At 38.8% G+C, this 18,201-nt stretch overlaps 1 protein-coding gene and 1 long non-coding RNA gene across 3 annotated transcripts in view; both read right to left on the bottom strand.

Annotated features, from left to right (window-relative positions):
- Positions 1-505: 505 nt before the first annotated feature.
- On the bottom strand, positions 506-1,962 carry LOC140946248 (uncharacterized). The gene is made up of 2 exons (XR_012166826.1): positions 1,829-1,962; positions 506-954 (listed from the first exon to the last, which is right to left on the bottom strand). It is a non-coding gene; the product is annotated as an uncharacterized lncRNA (long non-coding RNA).
- Positions 1,963-15,598: 13,636 nt separating this feature from the next.
- Positions 15,599-18,201, bottom strand: part of LOC140945757 (phosphatidylserine synthase 1-like) — a 21,042-nt gene continuing 18,439 nt past the window's right edge. The window contains exons 13-14 of one of the 2 annotated variants that reach the window (XM_073394801.1): positions 18,083-18,139; positions 15,599-17,231 (exon numbers count right to left, since the gene is read on the bottom strand). In XM_073394801.1, the coding sequence (XP_073250902.1) occupies positions 16,863-17,231; positions 18,083-18,139 (426 nt within the window). In that variant the 3' untranslated portion in view covers positions 15,599-16,862. The remainder of the gene's footprint in view (positions 17,232-18,082; positions 18,140-18,201) is intronic. The other variant, XM_073394802.1, reaches the window with a different exon arrangement.

The following is an 18,201-nucleotide window of genomic DNA, read 5'->3' as shown; positions in this document are numbered from 1 at the left end:
GATTAAAATGCAAAAACTTTTTTTTTTGTTCACTTCACAACGCTCGCGAGAATCTACGCCATGATTGACCTAGTTTGTTCGGTCAAAATGGCTCTTTTTCGTTTAAATTGACCTCGACTTCGTCTCGGTTATTTAAGACGCAAAAAAATAACTTGGCCAATATTCAGCCATCTTCACCGTACGCTTGGCCAATACTGAACGCATATGTATTACATCTTACATTTCATTCTGGGAATAAAATATAGTAACCAGTTTAAATAAACTTTTGAGTGTTGGGCGGTTCTAAAGTTTGTTTTCAAGATTGTCTCTAATTTGTAAAATAGCCTTCGTCAGGCCTTCGTTTTCCTTAGAAAATGTTTAATATCAGTTGGTCAGTTGCTATGGTAACGTATACAGTATTCTCACAAAAAATCAAAGCAAAGAACACATTCATAATATTTATGTCATGCGAATAACTTCTTAATCTGGTTACTGTATAAGTAGCCTCTCACGCAGACATTGTCTAGGCTCGTCACGCAATCAACGCGTGACGAACCCCTAAGAACGTCTGTCTGGGAGACTACTGTATAAGCTAGTTGGCTAGTTACAGTCCTGCTTGAGACTTTTTCGCGTCCTGAGGCGGGTTTTCATTTCATAATTGCCAATCCCGGAATGTCCTCCTAGCCCTCTTTTCCCTGTTTTCCTCTTACGATTTCCATGAGCCTGCAAATCACTTGTATCAGCGGGTGGTTTAAAATCCGGCGGTGCATCCTGGGTGAGTTTAGTGGATCTCAGGTTCCTCTCGGTTGTATATCGCTCGGCATTCACAACTTGCCCATTGCGGTAACCATTAGCTACGACAAGCTCGTTTTCGCTGACTTCTTGAACGAAGTGATTGCCGTTGATATAGTTTAAGGTTTTAGAGGTCGGGTCCTCGGCTGGTCGATCATCCAAGAACTGAGCCTTTCTGCTTCCCTGCAAATGAAAAGTTCAAACATTGTGAGTTCTCTGCATACCAAGCTCATTTACAGACAAATCAGAGTCTTCAAGTAGGCGACATGAAACAGGAATCCTACTTTCCTCAGGCCTCCAGGCTATCAGTAGACTACGAGTTCAAAAAGCGCCAGAGGTCCGAAAACTTATTCAAAACTAAGAGCGTCCACCTTAATTGTTATTTTTTACATTAATATTTGATTTAAATGTCTTAGCTTAGGTTAAATGTCTTGGCGAAGTGTCAAGGTTTGAGATTTTTAAAAAAATTGCGTCACAAAAGAGTTTAAACATTCTATTTTTAAAATGGTATGATTCCCATCAAAATATGAAAACATTTTAGATTTTAAAATGGTTAAAAACCCTTATTGTTTAACATTTGGCACTGATAATAAACTAAATTGGTCAACTTTAGGCTGCTTAATGTTATCGCTTGAACTTCAAACACAACTTTAGAATCACATCTTAATTTAAGATTGAATAAAAGGATCCTTCTGTTATAAAGAAAATGACTTGTGAGTTGTTGTCTGAGAGAAAGCAGAGATTTTAGGCAATTAGGCACTGGACTATTGGTTATGTTGAAAGGGTCGGTGTAGTGTTGTGTCAAATTTCATTATGGGACTATTTTTGGGGACCAATTTGGAGCCAGTTTCCTGCCTGTCAACTTCGCAAATTAGCCAACGAAACAAGAGAAGGCTCTCTAAAACAGTCCCATGGTGCTATTCGACCCAAAACCGACCCAGACTCAATCGCCAAATGAATGTAATTTTATCAGTGTTGTTTACAGTCAACATTAACAGCCTGCTTTAACACAGAGAAGCACCCTTTCTAGATTAGACCAGTTATTGATTTTTCTTACGTATCTCTTGAGCATTTTAAGTTTCTTGATAATGTTTGCCTTCAGTTTATCACCTTCCTGCACAAAGACATTGAGATTAATAGATGATCATCATTTACCTCACACATGAGCACAGAGCCTTTTAATATGTTAAATAACAGTTGAAAATTTTTAATAAAAAAGTATTTGACAGGTGTCACAGTTAAGGTTAACTTCTTATCGTAGGTTAAGGTAAAAACTTTTGAATGGTTTTTCAGTTATAGTAACAATTAAGTTGTGTTCATGCTGAACTTAAGTTTTTAATTTTGGCATTGTCAGCTCTTTAAAGGGTTTTTCTTTGAATGAAAGTTATTTGAAAAGAATTTTAGGATATTACCGACTGGGAAAATACGAGTTCGGCATTTTTCAATACTTAAGAAGCAAACTGGGTAGTTAAGGTTTCATTATTACAACTCTTAAGCTTAGACTGGCTGCATAGTATAATTATATGACACGCACGCGCTGCCAAGAATGGCAACGCTACAATTATGACTACAAACAACAGGCAAATTCAGCAAAGACAACGTGACAACTTTGTTGACATCACACACAAGTCTCTCGAACCTGCTAGCGGAGCTCTTCTTTCACTTGCCCGATCGGATTGGAGTATTCAAGATAGACTCTGCATGAATTGTGTAAGATCTTTGTTGAACATGCGCTGCTTGCTCCTGGGATATGAACTCCCGGGCCTAATAACCGTGTGCTCTGCACAGCGGGCTTAGTTGTGACCATCATTTTATTGCTAAACGGATGCTCCCATTGAGAAAATCAGTTAGACTAGCCTGCCAGCAAGCCCTCCGGGGTGCTCTGGTGGCGGGGCAGGAAAAGGAAGCTTAGGATAGCTTGCATTTACGTGTCTGGAATTTGAATTCCACTTCCAATTCCCCTGTGGCTCCCTGTCAACTGAGCTGTCAGATTTCCGCCAATCAGTGTGAAGCGGAAACAAGTGCGAGTGTAAACAAACATTGAAAAACACGTGCCAAGGATAATGACGTCATTACTAATGTCATCTCCACCAATCAGGTGGAGACACAAAATTTGGTCGCGGAACAACGTCCACATAATCTTTGTATCTGTTACCTCCACACAGGGGAAAGGAACACGTTTTCTGGGTCGTGAAATCTGGGTTCGACCCCTATTCGGAGGACTTGCTAGCACTCAAAACGTGACTGACCACAAAGAGGTTTGATATCTTTAAGTGTACACTAATCACAATGATGGCAGCTTTCACAAACTGAACTTCAATCGATTGTATACTGCACTTGTTTGTATTAAACATATAATGTCGCAGAGATAAGTTAATTTTTAATGATTATTTGTTTATATTGTCTTTGTTGGTTAATTATTAACAAACCCCAGCCCAACCTCTATTCAGGGGAAACCTCTATCCAAGGGACACTTGCCTCGTGAATAGAGGTTCCCTCTGTATAAAGCGCCCCTGAAACAAATTAATGTGATCTGAGTCAGTTAAACAAAAAGGCTGATTTCTTGATTTGTTCTTTTTACTCTACAGTTTTTATTTAGTAATACATAAATACGACCACTTGTCGATAACAAGCGATTTAAACAGTACGACTTTGTCCCGTCGAAAGGACTCGATTGGAAAAAAAATATTCATGACCATAAATCAAGAAATAACAATTAAGAAAAAAAGACACGATTTTTGAGATCCGTCGTGAAAATCGCAGTATTACCGATGAACTGTAAAAAGAAAAAAAATCATACGTATCACTAAAGTCTTTTTGTACTATGAAATAAAGTAAATGACAAGCTCTGAGCCCGACAGCAAGAAAACGTAAATAAAGAAAGTTGTAATATGTAAATCCTATTTAACTATTGAGAGTCTTGTTACACAGAACTGAGTTACATATAATAACGTATATTTGCTACAAATGCTTGCCAAGACACTCAAAGAATCTTTTCGAGGCAATCTGGATTATCATTACCATGAAAACCGACGAATTAATTTAATTAGTGCCTGATTGCAATTCTCCTTGACCTTAAAAAAATTATACATAGTTCCTGCGTTTTTTGAAAGGTTTGTGGATCTTAGTTATGATAGGAATTTTCAAGAAAAGATCATAAAAAAATATACTTATACTTTTTATCCCGGCGAAGTTACCACATATCAAATTTTGTACGATTGACTATAAAAGATATAGCAAAACAAAATAAAAACTCCGCCTTCAAGTTTTCACTGGGTATCCCTGATTAGAGACCTTTAGATTGAGGTTTTTCGGCATTTCCCGCGAACCGCGAAAGTCAAGAAGTCACGTGACCAGGGCCTTGCCGTCAGGTTTGCGGTTCAGTGAGGTTCACGTTTGTACGGCTAGACCACGCTCCAGAGGTAAGTGATTTACCTCAAGGTTCTGCATCCTAAAACATCACAATCTTACGTTTGAGAAGAAATACGACTTTTTAGGACTCTTTTTCTTAATGACCACTGAATTCTATTTCAAAAAAACGTAATTTTGAAGACAATATCTCAGCTAAAATAGAAGTAAGTGGGATGAATGAAAACAAACATGGCAGCCGCGAGGTACCACCCGCGAATCTTAAAGTCCCAAATATGGACAGACGGCTAGCGTGAAACCGCTAACCGCAAACCGCCGTTTGCCGTTTGCGGTAAGATGGCCAAATCGATCTTTGGGTCTCTAAAGTCAGCCTTGTTCCCAGGCTCTTCTCCTACTTGGCCCCCGTGGCCACAGGGCCGAGTAGTAGAGAACCATGGGAACGAGGTTGCTCTTATGTTTCACTGAGACCTAAAGTCCCTGAAGTTTAAATTCATAAAAAATTTAAGTCAAGATCAGGGCGGGAACTTTTTGCTCCCTAGCCATTCTATATAGTGTTAACCTAAGCATTTTCCTTGAAACAAAAACGTTTCATTACAAATACACGGAAATCCTTCATCTGAACCAGATATATGATGACGTTTATAGAGCTGTTGGATACAATCAGCACTACACTGAAATACCTCATTACAAAATCTTGCTGGAAATCAATTGAAGGCTTGGCTACCGCAAGATAGACTGCGTAATAAAGTAATGATGAATAGGGAATAACAAAAGCTAAGGTGATAATTATCAATATAGAAGTTGTTTTGATATGCTGCCATCTCATTGTCGCCTTAATGGCGTTATCCTTCTGTACATCGATCCTTCTTTTCCTCCATTTCCACACCCGTCTGGCTAAGATAATGTTAATACAAATCAATGCAATACTTGGTATGACGTGTTGTACTTGTACATAGCCTACTACAATAGCTCTGTAAGGTAGATAACTGGTATCGTATTTACAGTCCACTGTGTAATGTGTAGCATTAATGTCGTATCTTATTCCATTCATTGTGGCTGCAGGAGCCAATGAAACTAGTAACCCTGCAATCCACGCAGCATACACTATTTTACGGACAGAAGTAACACTAAACGTTTTCGGAACATCACGGGTTGAGAGAAACCTCTCTACGCTTATAGCAATTAAATTATTAATTATTATACTTTGAAAAGACATGCCAAAATATCGAACAAGTTTACAAGGCCAGCCATTTTGGAATACATCGAGCATTATTTGTGTACAAAACAAAGGAAGCGAAATCAAAACAGAAAATATATCTGAAAGGGATTTACTTTTAACATAGAGATTGAAATTCCTAAGGAAGGGGGATAACTGAAGAATCGAAGATGACTGTTTCTTCCTGACAAAGTAAACAACAAGGATGTTGCCCACCAATCCGATGACTCCAAAGGCGATCAATAGTACAAGAAGAACGAGTTTTGTGTCGAAACCAACTGGCGTGAAGACGTAAACTGAAGCAGTGATCGCTACAGCAGCTGTGCTGTTAGTCACAGCCAAGGACTGATTGTTAATAGACACTGGGGTGGACAGCAATTGCGAAGAACCTTCCATCTGTAAATTAAGTCAGAAAACAAAAACGGGTTAAAAATACAATCCTAATATGATTACAGGAGGTTAATACTTGGTGTTGATGAATTGTCTGGCGGAGGTGGTACTCTAAATTTTGGGTTGGTGTGTGCCCCCTGGGGTCTTAAACCCTGACCCTGACGTAAACCCCCAGGGTATTAACCCTAAGGATATGAGACAAACGAAAGGACTGATACCATATTTAAGGCCCAAACCTGAAAATGAGAAACCCAAATTCAAGGGAAAAACACCAACTAAGAATTTTATCTCGCTCCATTTTACTTTAAAACTCCGAATCCCGGCCCTCAAATAAGGCCACTAAAGGATCCCGAAAAATATATTAAGGAACCTCAAAGAGTGCTTGACAGGGAGGCAAAGGGGGCGGGGGTACCCATCACGTATCACGCTTACTATGTTTAGGCCATCACTCATTACTGAGTAAAACTAGAGGTAATCATTGATTACGGATCTGCGTTCGTCACTTACGGAAACGGAATTAATCGAGTCGAAAGGAGTCCATTTTTCCGACCGAGATGCCCCTGATAAAACCAGTAGGGGCGGCTAATCGGCAGTCGCCCGCGATATCTCGAAAATTTGTGGCTTTGTACAACAGGAACACCAAGATTAGGATGCGTTCTGACAAGCGCAAAAAATTAGGCATCACGCATAACGTTAATGAAGTGCAATCGCAGTAAGTTAACATGGCAATTTCTCAACCCATTGAATAAATCTGCTCTAAGAACTTTCAGCGTCCTTTTTGTGTAGGATCGCGTGTTAACAGTTAATTGAATCGAATTGAATTGACCTTAATTGCACAAAAGGGTTCTCTGAAATCCGGTGTTGTTCAAACAGTAGGTATATTAATATGCTGTGCTTCTACTTTTTCAACTGAGATTCATCAATCCCGGAAATTCAAAGGGAAAATGACGCTTCTCGGGTTATGAAAATAGTAAATCACTCACCACTCTTATCTTGTACCCAGATCTCTTGTTTTAAAATTTAGCCGAGATTAGCACCACCCTACTATGCCTAATCACGGCTCACGCGGCTAATGCATGTTCACTTTAACCTGTTACCATGTCCCCCACCCCCCTGGAATTTGCAATTTTTCTCTTTCCTGGTGGTCTATTCCTTCCTCCTGGGCACGCAGAAGGAGACAATTCCCCACCCCGGAGCTCTTTATCGGCCTCATACATTGTGTCATATACATTTTTTTGGGTACATCTTTTTTAGAGCAATAGTGATTTCCGTACAATAGCAAAACGAGACGTTTTCAGAACATTTGTAAACGTTTTCTAGAGTTTATTGAGAGAAGTATAATATCTATGTATGTAGTTAAAACATGAACGATATGTCTGAAAACGAAAAGGAAGGGAAAAAATACTCTTAAGCGCCTGTCCTCGATAGAACACTTCATAAGAACACTTTAAAAGCCTTGTATCCGTTATCATATACAGCGTATTTAAGTTGTAGTCTTACTATTAAACTAGGCTGAAGAAATTCTTTTTTTCTTTTGCAAAAAGCAATCCTTGACCATTTGAGGACGTACCATAAGCGCATTCGTTTGAAATTTTAAAGCATACCTTCAAATGGCAGAGTTTAATTTTGGCACCACCCTACCCGCTGGATAAGACCGCTAAAAACAATTCCCCAATCCCGGGCCCGAAGCGTTGGACTTGTCCCGGGGGTTGCCCGGGACAAGGGCAAATTGAACCATGCATAATTTGGGCCCAATCACGCATTTCGCTGATAATTCGAGACCCATTACGCGTCACGGTCTTAAAACCCCTTTACAACCCTGTCTTGAGACTGCAGTTGAGAGCAGTTAAATGGGGACTAAAATGTCGGGTAGCTTGTTAAGAATATGTATGTCTGAATCGAAGTTAGAAGTGACGGCCTGATAAGTTCGTTATTACACAACTGAAGGCTATCCATGAGTGTGAGCAAAGTGGCACGTGTCTCTTTGGTACCGGATTGTGCGTTTACCCTCAAAACTGTACTTTTTTCTGGGAATCTACCTTTGAATTCATGTTACACGGAGATAAAAATCCACAACAAAAAGATAGTTTTAGCTCTGTAAATCGATCGGCCGTTGAACCAGGGTTGAATCAACTGTTGAATGCCGTGTTTTTCAGTTTCTTTTTCTTCTCATCTGGCGACCGCAATAATGCAAAATAAGCTTTGGAATTCTCCTTTCACGATCCCACAATGCCTCGCGCCTTTAGAGTCAAAGCTGAGTCAAAACATGTACATGGCGGCCAGAGATTAGGGCCTCGCAACAAAGTTTAAGTCTTTCAAAGACGTTTCGTTTAGCAAAACATTTTCAGTAAGACTTTGGGTGTCGATATAGAAAAATGTTTTGGAAAGAAAGCTCTTATAATGTTGTTTCTAATGCTCTGGGAAATTCAACATCTGTAACATGTGTAAACAAACTTTCCACAAGTGATATGCTATAGAGGTTTTGCTTTACCAGGACGTGGTGATGAAGTCGTTCTCAGAAGGACAATAGGATTTATATTTAAGTAATAGATTTACAGTTTCCTTAACTGAGTTTCTTATTGCCTGACAGGTCCTGACAGTTTCTCTGTCCCTTTACTTTTCTTCTCTTAACTCTCTCAGTTCCTTGTCTGCTTTTTATCCTTTAGTTCTCACTATTCGTGTTCTTCTTCATCCGATTAATCACAGACTTTTGCTTTTTTTTGTAGTCTATCCCTTCTAACTTATCTGATTATAGGTCAGTTTACTCATTAACGTTCAATTAACACTACAGATAGAAATTAATTAAACCAATGCCAAAGTTGGAGACAAGATGTCCGAGCATTAAAGTCAGCTGATTCCAAAAAAGATAACTGTCCATCTTCCATCCCCGGAACGTTTGGCTCTAGAATAGGGTATCATTTTTCAGGAAACTGATCAGTTGGTTGAAGATTTTATCTAGACTAGGTACACAGCTACTCCTTTATAGGGGAATTTGGGGAGTTTACTCTAGTATAGGGTAGCAAAATTCAGGTGAACTAGCTCTGGTAAAGGTTAAGGGTTCCAGGCTCCCAGCGGCACATCCCCACCCCAAAATTCCTAAAGTGCCCCCCCCCGGGGCTTCCATCGTCATAAAAATTAGTTAAATAAAAGATGGTTAATCTTATCAGTTTGCATGTTTACGTAAAATCACAATTCTAGAAGCTAAAAGATTATTCATGGAAAGAGCGCATTTACTTCTGTAACACATGTATGGCCGCTGAGAATGACGACGTGATAAAGTCAGACATCTCCACTTTGAAAATACCTGCGATTGCCGTATTTTTTATCTATGATGACGTTAAATCCGTGACGCCCAAATTCAACATTGCACATTTTGTAACGCAGGGTTATAGTGTCTGTCATATCCTGCAAGTAATTTTGTGGCTGTTTTTCGCTGTTCAAACGAACCCTAATAGGAACTTGATTTTGCCATAATCACTAGGTATAAAGTTTAGTTCCTTAGCTCTGTGTTGTTCTAATCGATCCCTGATGAACTCTGTATAATCAGACGAAACCGGACGGAGATATTTCTCAACTGAGTTAACAAGATACTCGCGTTGCTTAGTGACTAGTGTTCATTCGAAAAATCTTTTAAAAATATAACTATAAAAAAAATATCCTTGAGCTGTAGTGTTTGTTGTCCTTGAGAGCGTTTTCTTTCCCTTTCTTCCTTTTTTTCTCTCTTCCCAATTCTCCTTCTTATTCTTCATCTTCTCATCGTTGTCGACGCTCAATTGAGCATCTAGTTCAATTGCATACTACCAAAAAACTTTTTTGATATATATAGACTTTTATATCAACTTTCTAACATGTACGAGTTTTTAAGTATGTTTTTAAATACCATGTTTTTTTTTTCACCCCGGCTAATGAAGGGCATTTTGAATTTGGTCTTCATCTGACGAATGTGGAGGGTGGGATCGCCTTTGCAAATGACCATGACAAGGTGTAAAATAAATTAATTTCTCAAAATTTATATCGAACGTTAAACTGCAGTATTAACTGAAAATCCCATGTCAGTGAAAAAGATTTCAGATTAAAGTCGCTACTTTAGAAAAAAGCCAAATGGTCACACCGATACAATAAAACTTTAATCCTCTCGCTGTTTTTCCTGCTCACATCCCTTCGCGCCGTCCCGCCCACGATCTGGGGATGAACGCCTGGAACAGGCTAGTGTTTGATTGGCCAGTTTGCTAAAAAATCGTACTAATGCCCGGTGTTAATGACAAATTTGCATAAAGAGGCCATTATATAATTGCCATACCTCAGTTAACCCTTTTACTGCCAGAGTACTTGATGGAATTTTGTAAGTTGACTCTGACTTTTGAGTCTGCGGACGAATATCCTATGATGTGACCATTCAAATGAAAGGTCTCTGCCATTACTTTCACATGGTACTATTTATTTAGTATGTAGTTCTAACTTTTGAGTCTGTGGACGAAGTCCTATGATGTGACCATTCAAATGAAAGCTCTCTCCCTGTACTTTCACATGGTGCTATTTTCTTTGTCAAAATTTTAGAAAACGACATTTGGAAATTTGGTCGAAAAATGCCTTTGGCCACATTTGGCAGTGAAAGGGTTGAGAAAACGTCATCAACGAGGTGAAAATGATTCTTTAAAATCAATAATTGATTTTAAAAAATCACTTATTATGACCAAGTCAAGGCAGCAGTGGTTTCCCACACCCTCGCATTCGGCAGTCTGCGCGATGCAGGCGAGTGTTTTCTGCTACGAACCACGGGCAAACAAGTCGAACAGTGAGGTCGCCATCAACATGAAGTGTAAGTATTGTCCTTTCGTTAAAAAAAAAGTTGAATTTTTGTTGAAAAAAAGTGAACCGCAATTCAGCAACGGTAATTACTTTGCGCGCGCTGGCATTTTAGTGACTCGTTAGTGCACAATTGACCTGTTAAAATCAAATCAAAGTGGGTTAACGGTTTTCTGACTCCCACAATAATAGCAGAAGTCAAGACAATGGAAATCCGGAAATCCGAGAATTAACAGAAATTCCATCTTATTAGCATCTGATTTTTTTAAAATTTGCCATAGATTAGGTAGAAAAAAACGCAAGCGGGAAATGACCTTAAAACTAGAAGGTTAAAAAGTAAAAGAAAGATAGTAGTCATTCATGGAATATTTCCTGGCAAATAATGATAAAAAGTAAGGCAGAGGTAATTAAAAAATATCAAGCTACGAACTGAATATTCTTAATGTAGACAAGATCCTTTATTCAAGATTTCTTACCACATAACTTATTAAAAAGTTAACTGGCCTTTAAGCGGAGGCGTAGTCCGGATGATAAACTGAACATCTGTTTCAAAGCGAATTTCTCAGATATTAGGCTTATGTTCGTTGTAATGTAATGTAAACTTCAAACTTGCAATGTGAAACAAAAATTAAGTATAACAAAGTGATTCTTTCAGCGTGATATCCGACTTTACGTCTCAATATTTTTTTTATACAGTAACCAAGTAAGAATATTCCCTAATAAAGTAAGTAAAGTAAACTAGCAAAAAGTCAAATCTGAGTCTCAACTAAACTGTCAAGCCGAAACTTCCGTTGCTTGTATTTTTATTGTTTAACGATGAGAAAACGTAAAAACACTTTTCAGAAAATCCTCGGCCTTGTTTGTAAATACACTATCTTTTAAGAATACATTTTATAAAATAAGCACAAAAAACAAGAATATTCAGTCTGGAAAAAAAGAGAGTTTCAGAATCCAACACTACCTCGCCTCAGATCCTGCCAGGTAGGATTTTTTGTAATTATTTAAACGTAGTGCCTGTTTACTAGCATGGAAAAACTAAGAGCACTTCCAGATGCAAACGAACTTTCCCTTTCTACGTTTTGGGAATCATAAACAATTTATATAACAAATGAAAAAAAAAAACATGATGTTAATTAAAAATGAACGTCTTATAAAACACAACTGAGTTTTATAAGCTCTTATTCTTCTTTTTTAGAAAAAATATCAACAATATATAAGCCTGAAAAATACTTCAATAAAAATGAACAAATCTATACCAGTAAGATTAGTTCACATTTCCAGTGGAAAACACTCAACTGCCGTCTGGTCGACAGTGCGTTCGTTTGCAATACAGTGATTTTGCTTTAATATACTCAGACGATTGGCTGAATGACAGTATCCGTGCAAATAAAAGTCGTAGCGTGAACGGTATGCATTTGTAACCAAATGACATCAATTTCTCCGGAAAGAAAGTATAGCAGCGCAGCAAAATGGGCATTATTAATTTTCTGGAGAACTCTTTTTTCGCGGGTCCTTAATTTCGCCACTTTTTTTAATGTGGTAGAAAGGGAGGTCAAAATTCGTATAAATTTCATTCGGCATTGAAAGCCCTGTCACTCAAGCGATGTAAGAGTGAAAAGCCTTGAAGGTTATCCGCAGTGTGGATATCTTGGAGCAAAGCATTTTGAGTTGCATAATAGCTGTTTTTCCAAGCTTATCGCACTTGAAAGACAAAAAGAATGTCCTTAAAACTAAGTTCTTACCACACTTAACAGCAAATAGATAAAGCAGCAGTTCCAGAAGTCGGTGTCCTTTAAATCAAGTGTAAGGAGGCCTGGGAATAGAAAAGAAAATGTTTGCTTGCTACCAGATAGCGTTGGAAATTTTCCTCGACGAGCTTACAGTATTCCAGAAAAAAAATTGCAACTTACCCTACTTAACGTATGTCTCTGTCTCGGAGAAGTTGATACCCTCAATTTCGAACGTTGTTGCCTAAATTTTCTAATTCTGATGTCTAAACCTCAGAGATTTCAGGATATACTTTCATTAAAGAGATCATCGCATCGATAGATGTGAAAGGCTGGAAGCTGTGGTTAGACTGAATGTGACTGAGGGGAAATCGCTTATTGACACTCCTCTCTCATGATCCCAGCCCAAAATTGTCGACTTCCCTGCTTAATCTGCTGTCTTATTGTAAAAAGTCCCTTGTCATTGAAATAAGATGATATTTATAATCAAACTTACGTTGATTAGAGAGAACACGCTTTGAATGTGGCTGAGGGGAAATCGCTAGTTCACAGTCCTCTCTTTTTCCCAGTATGACGTCAAACCCATTGTCGACGTCTCTGCGTAATGTGCTTTCTCTTGTAAAAGGTCCGTTATGGTTGAAACTAGGTGATACTTATAATCAAACACTTCCTGACATGACCGACATGTATTTTCAACCGCTAATTTAACAGAGTGCAGCAAGCGGAAAGGAGAACTCTATTGTCCTCTCGAAACTAATTATTCAAATTTAGATCGGTTCGGTATTCCGTTGGGAGATTCAACGTAAGTGTGCCTTTGTTTTGCAATTTTCTGAGGCGAAAGTTTGCTTCATTTGAGGCTGGAAAAATACGCGATACTTCAGTACAGACTTAAAAAATTAATTGTCAACATATCTGCCTCAAACGTTAATGAAAAGTATTAACTCAAAAACTTTACCGTACTCCTGAAAAAGTTGAATTTCCAAGTGGTGCGATGCTGAGGCTTTCTGGTCATTTTTCTATATTTGGTTTGGTTTTCTTTGTGCTCAAGTCTCTTCTGGGAATTGCGAGAGTCTTGAAAAGTTTGCAATTTTGACCCTAAAGCCTCGGAGTCATGTTAGAATTTCAATATATCGAATGGTTATCGAATGTACTTTTGTAAATGAGGTTTCAAATTTAGCGCGCGTGAGAGCGAGCAAAAGTCCCGGATATGTCCCGATACTCTGGGCGATGCAAGTGATGTTTATAAGCAAACAAAAACACCAACATGCAGTTTTTTTTTCTCTTTTATAGGACTTTCGCTTTTTTTTTTCAAACATAAAAAAGCATAAGGTGAAGGTGAAGGTGTCCCGACCCAGTTTAGCCTGCGCCACAGACGAACCTTAAAACTCTGGTTAAGTCCGTCTGCGAAATAGCGCCGCTAAAATCCTTGTTCTGGGACCCCACCTGTCAGTACCAGGATTTGAAAAGGCGCTATGATTGGCCTGTTAAAAAGGCCATTGTCGATTTGCCAATCAGGATGAAAGAAAATTCAAAATGCACTTCCAGTAATTCGTTGAGTCCGGCGGGTGCCACAACAAGGATATCGGCGCTGCTTTGCAGACGTTACTAACCGAGTTTCAATTACGTCTGCGCCGCACGCTAGACCCAGTTTCTTCATTGCCGAAACCTACGGTCTATGAAGAGGGTCCTGAAGGGGTAAAATGGTAACTGGGATTGGCCGGTTTTTCGCCCTGGGAAAATGGGATTTAAGCCACTGGGACTGGAATTTGGTCACTAAATGGGATTTAAGCCACTGGGACTGGAATTTGGTCACTAAATGGGATTTAAGCCACTGGGACTGGAATTTGGTCACTAAATGGGATTTAAGCCACTGGGACAGGAATTTGGTCACTGGGAATGGAAATAAAATGTCAAAAATGGGAATGGGATAAATAGTTTGGAACCATGGCCAGTCGAGGCATCACTTATTTCCTGGAGTTAAGAAACGTCAGAAAATTGTTAATGCACCTTGTTCTAGTCAATTTTTAGCATTTTTATCTAGGTTTCCCCCGAATGGCCCCGATTTGCGGTTAACGATATTTGTGTACAGCGGTGTGTGTTCCAAGCGAAAGTGATGAGCCACCTAATTCAAGTGAGGATGCCAGTTTACCACCAGAGTCTCCCAACGACGAAAGGGTAGACAGCTTTAGTGCGAGGGACAGTGACAGTGACTCTGAAGAAGAGGTAGACAGCGCTCTTGAAACAATGAACATGATCCGTCCGACCAGACTGGGAAGAGTAAGAACACTTACAAGTCGGATGGCAGATTTCCAGCAGGCAGGAATGGCAGGAATGTGAAGTGGCAGGGACTAATCACTATAAACTCGCTACTTGAAAGTTTTATTACTGTCTGAAATGATCCTGTTATCTTCAGAACATCGTTGTAAATCCTTGTGAATTTTTGGGTCTTTGTTGGGTCGTATTTAGAAGCCGTAATTTTGCGGATGCGAAGCGAAAAGAGGAGGTATATATAACACTGGGATTTTTTCCAAAATTGGATTTGAGCACTGGGAAGTGGGATTTCGAAAAAAAAAAAAGGGCTTGGAAATGGGCCTGGTACCCCCCCTTCAGGACCCTCTATGAACACGAAGTGCAAAGATGCTTCAAACAAAGAAAACAAAGGCTTTATTTTGAAAACACTAGAGAACACCGACGTTTTTAGTAAACGTAAAGGCATGTGGCATCATAACCTTACATTTTCAAATACACTGTGTACAGCTTCCGCTAGACAATTTTGTTAGATTATAAATATTATATTGAATATATCATATGCGTATTCGTCCTTTATAATGACAGCTACAATTACGACTGGCCAAAACTAATCGCTAAAAACCAAAAACCAAGACTAATTGGTAAAAAAAACCATATTCCTCCGTTAATGGAGTGTCTCTTTACCATGTCTCAGGACAGGCCGACTGAATAAACTAACAAATCAGGAACGAATTGCAGGGATCCCGGATTCGTTGAGTTGAAGTACGGATTCCAAAGCTCAGGATTCCAGATTCCATAAGAAAAATAAAATTTCCGATGAGGAGGCGATAACAGGATTTCCCCACTAAAAGTTTTTCACGTCCTACTTTATCGACGGTCGAGTACTCTTTAGGATATTTACTTTTTATATCGTATTTGACGTTTTGTTCTTGAATTGATTGATTGAGTACGCCCCAGTATACACACACAAATTCTCCAAACTGACCTCTATATATTTCCTTAAGGAATGAGTTGAGAGAATTTAATAAAAGATCGAAGCATTTTCTCTTAGGTGACCATTTTATTAGTTCTCATAACCTAGTCACTTGACAATGTCTGGATATCATTAGGAGAAAATTGAAGTTGGTCAGTATTGGGACTTAAAGGGTTAAGGACGACCATTAACACAGGATAAATTGTAATTTAAGCAATAATTCATAAAGAAATATTACTTAACGCTTTCATCATTGCAAATTTAGAAAAGTCACTATGCCGTTACTCTATAAGAACTGAATTGTGAGGTCAGTCAATACATGTCTACTTTAATAACGTACCTAATTCGTACATGTATGTATTATACTGATAAAATACTACATTTAAGCGGAGCTCCTCGCGCGCGACAGCGGAGCCTCATAGCTGAGAAAATTTTGTCATCTATCCATCCGAGAAAATTTGGCTATGACGTCAGCGTACGACCTCCCGTCCGTACAGACGCTGGGAGAGGGGGAAGGAAGTCAGAAGTCAGCCCGTCGGGGGAGGAGTACGTTATAGCTGAGGTGAAATTTTGCATTCAAAGCACCTCGCTAAAAATGTCTGCATTAAATTAGATAACAGGAAAAGAGCTAAAGCGAAAAAAATTAGGTAACAACGGAGACTAATTTTGTTGGAAGAAAAACATGAAATGATATAGCGGCGGTTAGAAAATGAGAAATGCTAAAGAGAGCTTGGCTAAATCTATATATTAACACAGAAAGGCTGAGTGGCTTCAGTCTATAAAGTTTAAAATGCAAAAAAATTTTTTTGTTCGCTTCATAAAGCTCGCGAGAATCTACGCCATGATTAACCTAGTTTGTTCGGTCAAAATGGCTCTCGTTCTTTTTTTGCGTTTAAATTGACCTCGACTTCGTCTCGGTTATTTAAGACGCAAAAAATAACTTGGCCAATATTCAGCCATCTTCACCGTACGCTTGGCCAACACTGAACGCAAATATATTACATCTTACATTTCATTCTGGGAATAAAATATAGTAACTAGTTTAAATAAACTTCTGAGTGTTGGGCGGTTCTGGAGTGTGTTTTCAAGATTGTCTCTAATTTGTAAAATAGCCTTCGGTTTCCTTTGAAAATGTTTAATATCAGTTGGTCAGTTGCTATGGTAACATATACAGTACTCTCACAAAAAATCAAAGCAAACAACGCATTCATAATATTTATGTCATGCGAATAACTTCTTAATCTGGCTACTGTATAGGTAGCCTCTCACGCAGACACTCTTTTGGATCGTCACGCAATCAACGCGTGACGAACCCCTAAGAACGTCTGCGTGCGAGCTACTGTATAAGCTAGTTGGCTAGTTACAGTCCTGCTTGAGACTTTCGCGTCCTGAGGCGGGTTTTCATTTCATAATTGCCAATCCCGGAATGTCCTCCTAGCTCGCTTTTCCTTGTTTTCCTCTTACGAGTTCCATGAGCCTGCAAATCACTTGTATCAGCGGGTGGTTTAAAATCCGGCGGTGCATCCTGGGTGAGTTTAGTGGATCTCAGATTCTTTTCGGTTGTATATCGCTCGGCATTCACAACTTGCCCATTGCGATAGCCATTAACTACGACAAGCTCGTTTTCGCTGTCTTCTTGAACGAAGTGATTGCCGTTGATATAGTTTAAGGTTTTAGAGGTCGAGTCCTCGGCTGGTAATTCATCCAAGAACTGAGCCTTTCTGCTTCCCTGCAAATAAAAAGGTCAAACATATTGAGTTCTCTGGATACCAAGCTCAGACTCTTAAAGTAGGCGTCCTGTGACAGGAATCCTACTTTCCTGAGGCCTCCAGCCTGTCAGCAGACTACGAGTTCAAAAAGCGCCAGAGGTCCGAAAACTTATTCAAAACTAAGAGCGTCCACTTTAATTGTTATTTTTTACATTAATATTTCATTTAAAAGGTTAACTGTCTTGGCGAAAAAAGTGTCAAGGTTTGAGATTTTAAAAGAATTGCATCACAAAAGAGTTTAAACATTCTATTTTAAAAATGGTATGATTCCCATCGAAATATGAAAATATTTTAGATTTTAAAATGATTAAAAACCCTTATTGTTTAATATTTGGCACTGATAATAAACTAAATTGGTCAACTTTAGGCTGCTTAATGTTATCGCTTCAACTTTCAACACAAGTTTAGAATCACATCTTAATTTAAGATTTAATAAGAGAATCCTTCTGTTATAAAGAAATTGACTTGTGAGTTGTTGTCTGAGAGAAAGCAGAGATTCTATGCAGTTAGGCACTGGCCTATTGGTCATGTTGAAAGGGTCGGTGTAGTGTTGTGTCAAATTGCATTATGGGACTATTTTTGGGGACCAATTTGGAGCCAGTTTCCTGCCTGTCAACTTCGCAAATTAGCCAATGAAACAAGAGATGGCTTTCTAAAACAGCCCCATAGTGCCATTCAACCCAAAACCGATCCAGACCCAATCGCCAAATGAATGTAATTTTATCAGTGTTGTTTACAGTCAACATTAACAGCCTGCTTTACCACAGAGAAGCACCCTTTCTAGATTAGACCAGTTATTGATTTTTCTTACGTATCTCTTGAGCATTTTAAATTTCTTGATAATGTTTGCCTTCAGTTTATCACCTTCCTGAACAAAGACATTGAGAATAATAGATGATCATCATTTACGTTATACATGCGCACAGAGCC

Source organism: Porites lutea, chromosome 8 (assembly GCF_958299795.1).
Source record: "Porites lutea chromosome 8, jaPorLute2.1, whole genome shotgun sequence".
Lineage (NCBI taxonomy): Eukaryota > Metazoa > Cnidaria > Anthozoa > Scleractinia > Poritidae > Porites > Porites lutea.
The sequence above is the reverse complement of the archived record's forward strand: the minus strand, read 5'-3'. Positions and strand labels throughout refer to the sequence as shown.